A 13,234-nucleotide genomic window follows, 5' to 3' on the forward strand; every position below is an offset into this window, starting at 1 on the left:
ACACTTAGTCTAACTGCTGAAAACCAAAAATAAAGAGAAAATCTTGAAGATATCCAGAAAAAATAAATAAATAAACTATGTACAAAGAAACAAAGAATTACAGCAGTCAGAAACGATGCAAGCCAGAAGACAAGAAAGTGGCATCTTGAAAGTACCAGAGAATTAAACTAACATACAAGCCTTCTTTACCCAGGGAAAATACCATTCAAACTTGAAGGTTAAATAAAGACCTTTTCAGAAAAACTAAAGCTGAAGCAATTCATTGCCAGAATAGCTACAACTCAAGAAATGTTAGAGGAAGCTCTTCAGGCAAAAGGACTGTGACAAGACAAACCATAAGCGACTCTTAATCTCACAAAACAAACTGAGGGTTGCTGGGGGGAGGGGGTTTGGGAGAAGGGGGTGGGATTATGGACATTGGGGAGGGTATGTGCTTTGGCAAGTGCTGTGAAGTGTGTAAACCTGGTGATTCACAGACCTGTACCCCTGGGGATAAAAATATATGTTTATAAAAAATAAAAAATTAAAAAATAATAATAATAAAAATAAATAAATAAATAAATAAAAATTTTAAAAAAATAAAAATAAAAATAAATTTAAAAAAAGGACTGTGACATCAGATAAAAACTTGAATCTACACAAATAATGTTGCCATGTACGTAAATGCTAAATTATGAATTATAATTTATTAGTTAAAAGAAGTTAGTTTTCCACAACAGCTGTATGTAGTAGTCAGAAGAACTCAATGAAGACATTATAATATGAAATTAGCAGAAAGATAAGTTAAGCTAATTAATGTGTTTTACCGTTTCCATAGTCCCTTTAGAGGAAAACTGCCGAGTCTCTATGAGTGAGTAAGACTTAAGTACAGGGACCATGTTTATGTAATGAATCAGAAGACTCCATTGGCCTCTCTATTCCCAGCTCCATGTGTGCCCACAAATCACACAGCTGATTGGACCAGGACTATGCACCTTCCTCAATTACAGGAATTTATAAGCTGGAAAGCAGCCCCTGGATATATAAGAATTCTAGATAGTCATGCTTTCGGTAATTTTGGGGTCTACGAGATCTACTCAAGAATACGAGCTAGAGGGCACCTGGGTGGCTCAGTGGGTTAAGCCGCTGCCTTCGGCTCAGGTCATGATCTCAGGGTCCTGGGATCAAGTCCCGCATCGGGCTCTCTGCTCAGCAGGGGGCCTGCTTCCTCCTCTCTCTCTCTCTGCCTGCCTCTCTGCCTACTTGGGATCTCTCTCTGTCAAATAAATAAATAAAAATCTTAAAAAAAAAAAAAAAGAATACGAGCTAGAAAACAGGGATATAATTGAACAAAAAGGAAAGTAATGGTGAAAGATCTGCAAAGAGAAGGAAGTAATCACATGTTGTTAGGCAACAGAAGACATGACTTTAAACAGAATTGATGGGACAGGCAGGAAAAATAATTTACAGAACTGAAGGGAAAATTTGTGGCAGAAACTACAAAACAGGGATAGAGAAAAGATGAATCACCATGACAGTGGTGATCCATGAGTTTTAAGTTCTGGGGTCAATAAAGTGACCCCAGACTGTGTGGGAAACCAGACTCCCAGATCACAATTTTACTTCCCATGAAGCCTATTACATGAAGATTCTTATTGTTCCAGTAAACTGAGTAGGACTTACTTCAGATCTTCATACTTTTTTCTCTTTTGTCAACTGCTGGACTTTTTGACCCACTGTGCCACCCAGTCCTGAGGTAGGAATCCTAATTTATGTGAAACACAATGTGACTTAGTATATTAGTTGCCTAGGTCTACTGTGAAAAATGACCACAAACTCATTGGCTAAAACCACAGAAATTTTTCCTCTCACAGTTCTGGAGGACAGAAATTCAGAACCAAGGTATTGGCAGGGTTGGTTCCTTCTGAAGGCTCTGGGAGAGAATCCATTCCAGCCCTCTCTATCATCCAGTGGCTGCCCACAGTCTTGGGTATTCCTTGGATTAGAGAGGCATCACTCCAATCTCTGCCTCCATTTTCACATCCCCCTCTCTTCTGTGTATCTTCCCACCTTCCTTTCTCTTCTAAAGACACTTAACATTGGATTAAGGCCCATGCTAGTACAGGACTATCTCATCTCGGGATCCTTAAGTTAATTATTTTCCCAATAAGGTCACATTCACAGATTCTGCAGCTCTACTGAGTAAATATTTTGTAGGGGGGTGGGGGGTGGGGGGTGGATAAGGAGGCATCATTCACCCATGACACCTAACTCTGAATTGAAAAAGAGGTTTTAGTCCCTGCTCCACAATTAACTTACTTGCTGTGTGTGACCTTTGGCATATTGGTTAACTTCCCTGAATCTTAATTCACTCATCTGAAAATGAGAATACCTGCCCAGCCTTTTTCCCTATGAAGTAGTGTGTATCTAGTACACTTAAAATAAATGCTAAATTAATAAATGAGTGATTGAATAAATGAATTCACCCAGAGGTGTTTTGTTTGCCATTATGAAACGAATTTCTGGCACTCAGGAGAGAGGTTAGGGCTGCATATGCAGACTCGGAAGTCTGCAGCATCAACAGGAACGAGGGAGACCACCTAGAGAGAAAAACAAAAAAGGTGAAGAAACAACCCTATAAACCTTACCAGTTAAGAATCAGACAAAAAGATACACCTGAAACTAATACAATAAGATGTGTCAACTATACTTCAACTACCAAAAAAAAAAAGAACTGGACAAGAAGATAATTCAAGAAAAGGTAAAGTAAGAGCAAAGAAACCAAAAGGTAAAGGTAAAGAATTAACTAACCCACCCAGGGATGTAGAAGAGCGACCGGGAAGGGGCCTTGTGGTTTGTAATGGGATGCTGAAAGGAGAGAGGGCTGTTTAATAAGCAGGAAAAAAAATCTTGTGAAACACACATACCATCACTAGAAGCACCAATCATTTCACTAGGACTTTTCCCTCAATTAAAATTCCACCCTAAATCAAAGGCATTCCAGTCAGAACTACTGAGAACAAACACCTTTTTTTCAACTTGTATTTTTTTTTTAAGATTTTATTTATTTATTTGACATAGAGAGAGAGATCACAAGCAGGCAGAGCAGCAGGCAGAAAGAGGGGGGGAAGCAGGCTCCCCACCAAGCAGAGAGAGCCCAATGCAGGGCTCGATCCCAAGACCCTGAGATCATAACCTGAGCTGAAGGCAGAGGCTTTAACCCACTGAGCCTCTCAACTCGTATTTTGTCTTGATTGTGTAGTAAGCAAGCGCAACTGGAATACCAAAAAAAAAAAAAAAAAAAAAAAAAAAAAAGGAGGAGCCCTGCTTCCTCCTGTCTAATACCAACAACCTATTGTCCCCAGTCTCTTCCCTCTTTCATTTCTCCAAAAGAGGGGCCAATCTCAGCTTATGCCATCCCCACTGATCTTTTACCATTTCGCTCTCTGAATAGCTACACACCTGTAAACCTGTCCCCAAAGGCCACCCATGCTGGCTATTCCACAGGCTACAGTAGGCACCCCTTGTTTCAAGAAACGTGATGGATTCATGGAAGGCAACACAGTTAGAGAAAACCCTTCTCATAAGCCATTGAATGAGTCAATTACAAAATTCCTATGCATACTAAGTAAAGTCACAAAATGACAGGGTTCATAACATACAAAACACATCCTTGCTGACTATAGCCCCTGTGCATTCACTACCTCAAAGCCTACAAAATTAACACAAGGTACCACCATCAGCATTTTCTGGTAAACTTGAGGTGAGTTAGGTCAGCCAACATGTAATGGACAAGCGCTTGAACCCAGGTCCTCAGACTTCAAGACTTATGCTCTTTTTTATGACTTCATTCTGGAAAACTGAATTCTATGTGGGAAAGGCAAAACTAACAGACACAAAATCAAAAGCCAAGCTGTGTGGTGGGTTTATAAATTCAGGACAAGAAATAGATCCTCATGAGTTCCAAGATGTATAGGATTAACTCTATCCCAGCTTCATGGATGAGTCCTGATTAGCTTAAAGCAATCAATATTACTGTTCACTAGGCCACAAAGACTGCTCTGGGGATGGGCCCAGAACCCAATCAGAGATTTATTTTTCTTTAAATAAGAACTAAGAAAAAGATTCTTATATTTCTGTCAGAAGTTGACGTGAGAATCATGTAGCCCGAGGGTTGGCAGGCATCTTTGGATATGAGGGAGAGCCTACATGAGAACAGAGGAGGTGGAGCAAAGAAATGGCAGAAGGGAAATGGGGTCCATGTCTTAGCACTTAAGCCACCAATGAAGGCTAATTCGGAGACTGTCCTACCCCTGGACTCTGACTGAAGTTGCTGCTTAAATTCCTATTTCTACATAAGCCAGTTTGGTCTGGTCTTCTTTCACTTGCAACTGAAAAACTGCTGATGCACAAGGCTAGAGTGATCCTCACTATAAGAGGGAAGATGGGGGCTTTTGCAGTAATCCAGCACTCCGAGAAGTACTATTCAAAGACTTGGCAAAGAGATCTAGGAGGCTACTGAAGGGACTAGTCAAGGGGACAATGGTGGCATTGGGACGTTAAGAGAGGGCTGGCTCTGAGCTTCAACATGAAAGAAAAGGTGCCCACGAGAATGGTTTCTGTCCTGACCCCGTCTTTGATTAACACTATAAGCCACTCCTCAGGGATAACCAAGACCTCCAACCCATCCCCAGAGATATGATGCAACCAGTCACTCGAGAGTAGCTGGATCTGCCATGAAAGATTCAGAAAAAGACAAGGAAGGAAAGGTTGCTTGAAAAGGTCCCAGGAGTAAAAACAGGGCGCTTTTAAAAAAAAAAAAAAAAAAAAGGAGCAGGGGAGGAGAGATTGTAATAAAAGAAAAAAAAAAAAAAAGAAAAGAAGATTGCTGAAAAGAACATGGATGGAAACCTAGAGAATAAGAGGGCAACATATGGTGTGGCTAAGGGAGGGCCCCAGGGCCAAACAGATACTAGTCTCAAAACCCATGCATCGCTTACTAGCTCTCTTAATTTACCCAAGTGTCCCTTTCCTGTCTGTAAATGAGCACGAAAGTTCCCCCTTTAGATGACTGTGTTGCTCCAAAAATATATATATTACAGGAAAGCCCCTAGCAGAGTGTCTGGCAGGAGTAGGTGTTCATTACTTGTGGCTATCCCCTAAGAATAAGACGACGAATGTAGGAGGACAGGAGAGGAAGAAAGAACATTGCTTTTCTTAGAGATCGACCCTCTTCAGTAGCAAGCAGCAAGTATTCCCTTTATAGAAGCAGCACTAAGGGAAATTAAAAGAGACGATCACACACACACACACAGACTTTTGAGAAATGGGAATGTTTACTTAATGTCCTCTGTGTTGCAATATTCTCTGATAGAACCCCTTAGTAAATGTTGAATCAGGCTAACATTAGTTGAAAATCTTCAGCATACAAGAGAGAAAAATCACTTAGAGCAAAATATTAAAAGTCAAACAAGCAAACAAACAGATGAAAATATAATATCGCCAGAGCTTGATTTCAGCGGGCAGAGTGTGGCCCTGCCTCACGCCCAATCTGGACTGGCTGGGCCGGTCCTTTTACGCACAGCCCAGGAACTGGAATGAGATGGAGGTGAAAACCGATAATACTTCTTTTCAACCTTGAAATCCTCATCACGGGAGACCACCCAGCAACTGGGCTGGGGGAAGGGCGCGGTGGGGGCGGCAAATCTGAAAAACAAAGAGAAATGAGGTGGAAAGCCTCTGGGACCAGGAACCGACGGGTGGGAATCCCACGTGGCGGTAGCACCTGGTACGCGTTACTAATTAATTACCAGACTCTCACATTTATAAGGCGCTTTACCGATACTAAGTCACTTCTATAAGGCACTCCGCGGGTGGTAGCAATAAGTTACAGCCTACGCCTACATTATCTCCTCTAATCTTCCCAACGTCCGCGAAGTGCGTCTTGTCATCACCATTTGACAAGGAAACTGTGGCTCCTCGGTCACAAGACAGAGACCCGACGTCGCGCCTAGGGACGGCCGAGACCCCGGCGAGCCGCCAAGCCGCCTCCCCGGCCCCGGGAGGACAGCTAGGCGGGCGGGGCGCCCAGGTGGCTGCACACCCACAAGGGGGCGGGGTCAGCCGGCCTCTCCCTCCCGGCGTCCCCGCAGGCCGCACACCGCTCCACTTGCCAGAGAGCCCGCTTTGGTGCCGGCACCCCAGGCGCCCCGCTGTCGCCCCAGCCTCGCCGCGCGCCCCCGCGCAGCCAGCACGCCGTCCGCCCGGAACCCTCCCCGCCGCCGCGCTGCACGCCCGGAGCGCACCCACTGTCCTCGCGGGGACAGGGGGCCCCACCACCGTCATGCTGCCCGCCATCTACACGGCACTGGCGGGGCTGCTGCTCCTGCCGCTGCTGGTGAACCTCTGCTGCCCCTACTTGTTCCAGGACGTGCGTTTCTTTCTGCGGCTGGCCGGTGTGTCCCAGCGGGTGCGCAGCTACAGGGATAGGCGGCCGGTGCGCACGCTCCTGCACGTCTTTCTGGAGAAAGTGCGCCGGATCCCGCACAAGCCCTTCCTGCTTTACCGAGACGAGACGCTCACCTACGCGCAGGTGGACCGGCGCAGCAACCAAGTGGCGCGGGCGCTGCGGGAGCACCTCGGCCTGCGCCAGGGAGACTGCGTGGCTGTCTTCATGGGCAACGAACCAGCCTACGTGTGGCTGTGGCTGGGGCTGGTCAAACTGGGCTGTGCCATGGCGTGCCTCAACTACAACATCCGCGCGAAGTCCCTGTTGCACTGCTTCCAGTGCTGCGGCGCGAAGGTGCTACTGGCCTCGCCAGGTGAGCCCCGGGGAGCGCCGGCCCTGGCAATGGGCTCCTTCGCGCCGTGACAAACGCCGCTGCATGGTGTAGAGTAGAGCTTTGGAAAGGGAAGTTCAGATACCACCTGGAAGTGTAGAGGAAGAGAATAGCAACCCTTCCTCAGGCTAATGATCTTTAGAACAACCTGTTGTGGAAGCCCTGCCAGGCACTGTATTAAGCACTAAGTGTTGCCTTTAATCCTATTAACAGATAAGGTTTACTACACCGGCTTTGTGGATTAAACCAGAGAGGTGACGCCTTACGCCGCCGCAGGTCACAGAGCTGGGGGGAGAGGGGTTAACCACAGCTATTTACCTCCAGAGTCCAAGCTCTTAACCAATATTGACAATCTTTGCGTTAAAATGCAGAGTCTTGAATGTGAATTCCAGAGGATCCAGAGTGTTCTCATCTCTGCTGTTTGATTGGCTATGTGATCACGAGAAAGTCACTTTCCCTCCCTGTCCTTTGGTTTCCTCCTCTAATACAGGGTCTTCACGGCCGCTTCCAGCTCTCAAATGCAGTTAGCCTTTCTAGATTCTCACTGCAGAGAGAAGGTTACCGACCTGCTCCCCAAAAATATTTTAGGGATCTGCTGCAGTGCCCTTATCAGCCCCCATTACATCTGTAGCCAAAGTGACTTCTGGTTTGCGAGTTACTTCTTGCTATGCTTCAGCAAGACCTGAAATGGTTAACTTCATGCTCCAGGAGTGACCGGGCCAGGAAGAAAAAAGAATCTGTTACCCACAGGCCTGTTGGCTTTCCTTCATAGAGAGGGAATAAGGACTAGGAGTTGCTTCTCACTCCGTCAGTAAGGTCAGTAAGGGGAGGCCCAACCCGATAGGAGCTGAAAGACCTGAAGAAATAGGGAGCTAGGAAGCCCCACCTTTCTGAAATACCTTTCCGTGCCAACGTCTATGCAGAGCGCTTTTATTACCCCGAGAGATAACATGTCATTACCCTCTGTCAGACAGTTGAGAAAACTAAAACTTAAAATTCCAGCCCAGCTCCATCCAATTTTAAAGCCTGTGAATTGCCCCACATTGTGCTGCCTTCTTCTACATAGATGTTGGGCTAGAGCTGGAATGGATTAAGCATCCTCTGCTCTCCCCACTACGTTTCACAACTAAGGAAACTGAGGCAAGCTAAGCATCTGGCGTAGGGTCACAGAAGGATGTCTGCTCCCTTGTGGGAAACCAAGAAACTTACCCATGTGTTTCATGTGGTATAAAATAATCCAAAAAATGAAGGCTTTGTATAAATGTTTAAAAACGGGGTCAACTTAACGACAGCCAAGTTACGTAAAGGTGATGGTCCCTTCAAGAAAATTCCCAGCAATTTCTAGTTGCCTGAGCAAAGAGATAATTTAACTTCTTAGTAACTGGAAGACTCTTAAACCTATTACTTTGGCTTTTGGTTCCAAAGAAAGCTATTATCACAATGATCTTTTTACCACTGGGCAGGGGACACTTCAATACTGTTTACCTGCATAGTACTTCAGGCTCCCTGTGAGGGACGTCAGGAACTGCAGAGATTGGTTCTGTTGAACAAACAAAGGCCCTGAAGGGTGATATCAATTGCCCAGAGTCACATAGTGGGTTAGCAACAGAGAGCTGGGGACGGAACCTACATGTTTTGTCCTGTTTTGTTTTGTTCACTTCCAAGGCACTTACTCTACTACACCACCTGAACATCAGTACATAAAAGTGAGACCTATATTGGAAATTTTGGCATGGCTACCATTCAACAGGGTTTGATTCTGTGCTTTGAACTTCAGCCTTAGGGCTTGTGGAGTAGTAAGAGCTCTTGAATTCCCACTAGCTGTCAGATTCTGGAGTCTAGGCAAAAGACCAGCACCGTGACATTTATCATGAAGATTGATCCTGTTGTCATGAATTTTGGTGAATTTTGATAAATTAACAGGGCTCAACCTGGTCAGGAATATCAGTACCCAATTATAGCTTTGGAATTTACTCTATAGGAGCACCCATCACTCAGAAAATATGACGTTCTCTATGTAGTACATTTCAGGTCCTTCTCCATAGAAGGGTATGACGGAAGTAATTACATGGAAACATTGCCTTCAGCTATATCCCGTATTGATTTTGTCATTGATAGAAAACAGGTTTTGGGGCTGATAGTTTTTCAAGCAACTTCCCAAACAGAATTGAGTGAGATAGGAAAACATGCCGGAGGACCCCCCAAATCGTACATTTTCTCTGTTGCCATCTATGCTAACATTCAGATCATCACTAAATTAGTTCTTCTACTGGAAGGCTATCCTATGTCTCCTTCATCAGCTCACTGGCCAGGCTTACCTACACTGCATGGCTCAGCACAACTGTGAAAGGCTCCCTTAGGTAGTACTCTTTCACAAGCTCTAATAACTCTTAAAGATACTATTATAAGACTGAGATACAGAGATCTGTAAAATATTCCAGGTTACTTTTGACCTGGTTTTGCAAGGTTGCCAAAAATAAAATTGGACCTCCTTTGAACAATGGGATGAAGGAAAATGCCTTCAATAACTTTCAAAAGCATTTGTGTCATTATAATGGTGGAGCATTTTGTTATAAAACTAGTGTCAGGACCAAGGAGAAGTCTTGTCAGACAAACTTGAGGTCAGGTTGAGAAAAGCAGATGGACCAACCACTTAATTTGATAGCAAGAAACGTTACAGAGTCCTTGTACAATTACCTTGTACAAGGTACAAGCTGATTGCCATGATAGGATAGGGAGAAAAGAAGAGTTCTTTTGTTCAAGGATCTTATAGTCCAGTAAAAGAACTAAGCCACATACACAAATGACTATGACATCCAGGAGGATGTAAAAAGTATGTTAAGTCTGCTGAGAGAGATACAAAGTGCTGGGGTCGGGGTGGGGGCTGGTGAACAGAGGGCGAACGCTTCTGGGGACATTAACAACTGAGCTTGGCAAGTGCAGTTGGGGACAGGGCGTCCAAGCAAGAGAAGCCCAGAAGCAGTTTTCATCAGGTTCATAACATAGATGCTTCACTAGAGTTTTACTTTGTGAGGACAACAGCAGGCTGGACTTAAATAATGGTAATTTTTAAAAGCTGTCTACAGAAGGGACTCCGCTGTAGAGAAAATAAGGACCCAGAGAATTCAAAGAATGGCCAACAGCAGTGGTCTCACTTCCATGGAGGGAGATGATTTTCCAATACCAACTTTAGCCAAGGGTCAAGGCAGGTACTCATCTCCACTCCTCTCTCTGGGCTGCTCGAGGAATAACTTAGATGCCTTGCCTCCGTGTACTTTGTCTCAAAGGCTTAGAATTCTCTCCTGTATCTTTGAAGAAGGCCCTAGTACTACCTAGCACGTAGTAGTCACTCAACAAATGTTTGTCAAATTAATGAGTTCCATTATCCTGATTGGCTGTGACAGGTTTTCTTCTCTGAAGTGTGAGAACTGTTGGGTCAGGCATGAGGACATGAAAAATGTTGTAAAAAAGTTAAATATATCCCGATTTGAGAAAATCCATTTAGATCCAGTTCCCTCCAAGCCCAGCCTCACCCTACCAGACTTGTTTACCTTGAAGTTTACCTCTGGCAATGGACTGTAGGAGAGAGATGCTCTCATGGGGTCTCATTGCCAGAGAGGAAACTGGTCATGAGCATAGGATGGGCTGGGACTGTAGTCATGAGGGTCTCTGCATAGGATGGTGGAGGACAAAAGCCTAGGCATCAAATGAGTAACGTACTCAGGGTCTGGAATCCCAAGATGCCCAAGGTCTGAACAGAGAGCTAGCTTAAAGAGGATCTCTAAAATTTTTCTTCATGCCCTGCTCATAACTAAAGGTTGCAAGGGGGGTTGTCTATCTCCATTCAAAATAAACTACCAGGTTGCCAGTGTATTTGCAAACACTAACAGCTCTTTTTCTTTAGAAACAAGAAGGGAGTAAAGGTGTGAAAACAAAAGCCACTTTAAATCAGGTGTTACTGTTATTGAAACTGAAGAAGGTTAGGGTTCAGATTATTCTGCACCTTGAATATAAGTGGCCAGTATCTGAAAAGGACCTTCCCACAACCTCTGACCAAAAATAAAGAAGCAGATAGCTGGTAGATAGGTGGCAGGGTTGCTTATGGATACCAATTATGTAAGTCCTGATATGACCTGACAGACTCCTAATCAAAGAATTAACCTTGATTCCAGGGCTATTTAGAAAGCAAGGGTTCCCGTAAGTAAGAACCTTAAGAGAAATGAAAATAGTATTAAGAAGTTACATACATGTTGGGGCGCCTGGGTGGCTCAGTCAGTTAAAGCCTCTGTTTCGGCTCGGGTCATGATCCCAGGGTCCTGGGATCGAGCCCCGCATCGAGCTCTCTGCTCAGCGGGGAGCCTGCTTCCTCCTCTCTCTCTCTCTCTCTCTCTCTCTCTCTCTCTCTGCCTGCCTCTCTGCCTATTTGTGATCTCTGTCTGTCAAATAAATAAATAAAATATTTAAAAAAAGAAAAAGAAGTTATATACATGCATAAAGATAAGATGAGTGTTTATTTCCCTGTTAAAGATTAACCTATTCCAGGTGGGGCTTAACCTTCATTAAACGTGTTTCTGACCTTAGGGTGATTTGTATTGTGTGGGGCAGGGGGAGGGGTAAATGCATGCCTCTATCTGCGGGGTGTTCTAACACATACGGTGTTGACGTATAGACCAGACTGTAGGTTATTAAATGCTGTAATTTCCAAACTGCCGATGTTAAAAATGCAAAATCACGGTTACAAATGGCATTAGAAAACCTGCTTTCAGACTGTCTCCAAAGATTGTTAAGAACCAGTTTGTGCTTCAGTTGCCTTTTTGAGTGAAGAAAAGATAAGCCTTCAATCCTGACTTGTGCAGCCACCAACCATTTCACAATCATCCTGAGATTTTTATCAAAACACGTTTCCTTTCACGCCTCCTTTTCAGATCCTACTTTGTTGAGATAAGCATTTGGAGTGTTTTCTGACTCAGTCAGATACTCATTCAAGGAGACAATCGAGTAGCAGAACTAGCTGCTAGATTGAATGCCTTGCCCATCAGAAAGCTGCAGCGTTAGCCAGTAGCACCTTGCCACCTTGGTGACGAAGACTGGTTCAGCTTACCAACCTGTATGTCTCCCTGCTCTCTAGGAATGGGCCATGTGTTCATAAATTCCTCTTCTTCTCTTATTTAAGATGGAAAGAAGGGAGGGAGGGAAACTTCATATGCTCCCTTGATTTCTTTTTCCTTTTTTGAACAAGGCAGATTTTAAGGGAGGGGAAACGTTATCCCTCAATATTCCCTCACTCAAGTATGCACTGCTTTCTCTGAGATTCTGTTTCAATCCAACTTAAACCTAGACTAATGAGGAACCAACAGATCTACTCTATACCATTCAGACCCCTTTCTGTGAATACTGTTTTTCACACCCAAGCTTCAGCAAAGCTCAAGGTTATGCTTTTCAAAGAAGATGAACAAGAGATTGTCAATATTGCCCTTCAAAGGTAGATCCACATGCTTTATTTAACAAGAACTAAGCAGAAGGACAAATAGACAATATCTTCTAAAAAGTAAGGCACTCTCTCAAAACTTGAACCCGAATGGCTAGTATAAGGATGCAGCAGGAATCCCATAAACCCAATATATTTCTGTTTATTTTGTATGTATCCTTCCATACATAGGCTCACTGAACTTCTGTCTTCGTTTGTAGAAACAGGATGACTGTATCAGTATCACAGGGTTCTTGTGAAAACTATATGATGTGATGTATGTAAAACTACTGTACAGACTGTTCTATACAAATGGAAACATTAAGGCTTTGTTATCAGTAAGGATGCAAGGGGTAGTGGGTGTTGTTATGAACTACCCAAATGCACCCTTCAGTACTGAGATGCTCATTCCTCCGCTGCTGGGAACATGGGCAGTGGAATCTCTTAGCCAGGACCCTCTCCAGGACTTGCCCTTGCTTCAAGAGAGCCACTGTGCCAGAGTACCAATAGGATCAGAGAACCAGTTGAACGAGGTCTCTGTGTGGTTGCATCGCTGTTCAACCTTGCCCTCTATCTAGTCTGCTTCCCTTGCAACCTGACAGGTGTCATTGCCAAGTGGACTCCTGCATGTAAATCTCAGAACAGAGAGTTCTCAGGATCTCAGCCTGGGCCGAGTAGAGCTTTTGTGTCCTGGTTGATTGCCACTTTTCAGTAAGCAGACTTTACAGTAATAACACGCACACTGGACAAAATTTGTGAAGGAGAAAACATATAGGTCCAGTTGTATTTATAAAGGGCTTAAGGAAAGATACTAAATATCAAATAGCTGGTTAACAGAAATCCAGAATGTCCTTTCAAATTTCAGTTTTTATATCAGCATGTCTAGTTTAAAGGAAGAAAGGATGCTGCCATCAGGTATGTTAGGTGTGTCCTAATATGGTTGGTGACA

General features: G+C 44.1%; 1 protein-coding gene across 1 annotated transcript in view; it reads left to right on the forward strand.

Annotated features, from left to right (window-relative positions):
* Positions 1 to 6,116: 6,116 nt before the first annotated feature.
* The window catches only part of SLC27A2 (solute carrier family 27 member 2), a 45,677-nt gene continuing 38,559 nt past the window's right edge, over positions 6,117 to 13,234 (forward strand). Inside the window, exon 1 of the mRNA XM_032343695.1 lies at positions 6,117 to 6,800. Within this exon, the coding sequence (XP_032199586.1) occupies positions 6,323 to 6,800 (478 nt within the window). The 5' untranslated portion in view covers positions 6,117 to 6,322. The remainder of the gene's footprint in view (positions 6,801 to 13,234) is intronic.

This window comes from Mustela erminea, chromosome 5 (assembly GCF_009829155.1).
Source record: "Mustela erminea isolate mMusErm1 chromosome 5, mMusErm1.Pri, whole genome shotgun sequence".
In the NCBI taxonomy this organism is placed as follows: domain Eukaryota; kingdom Metazoa; phylum Chordata; class Mammalia; order Carnivora; family Mustelidae; genus Mustela; species Mustela erminea.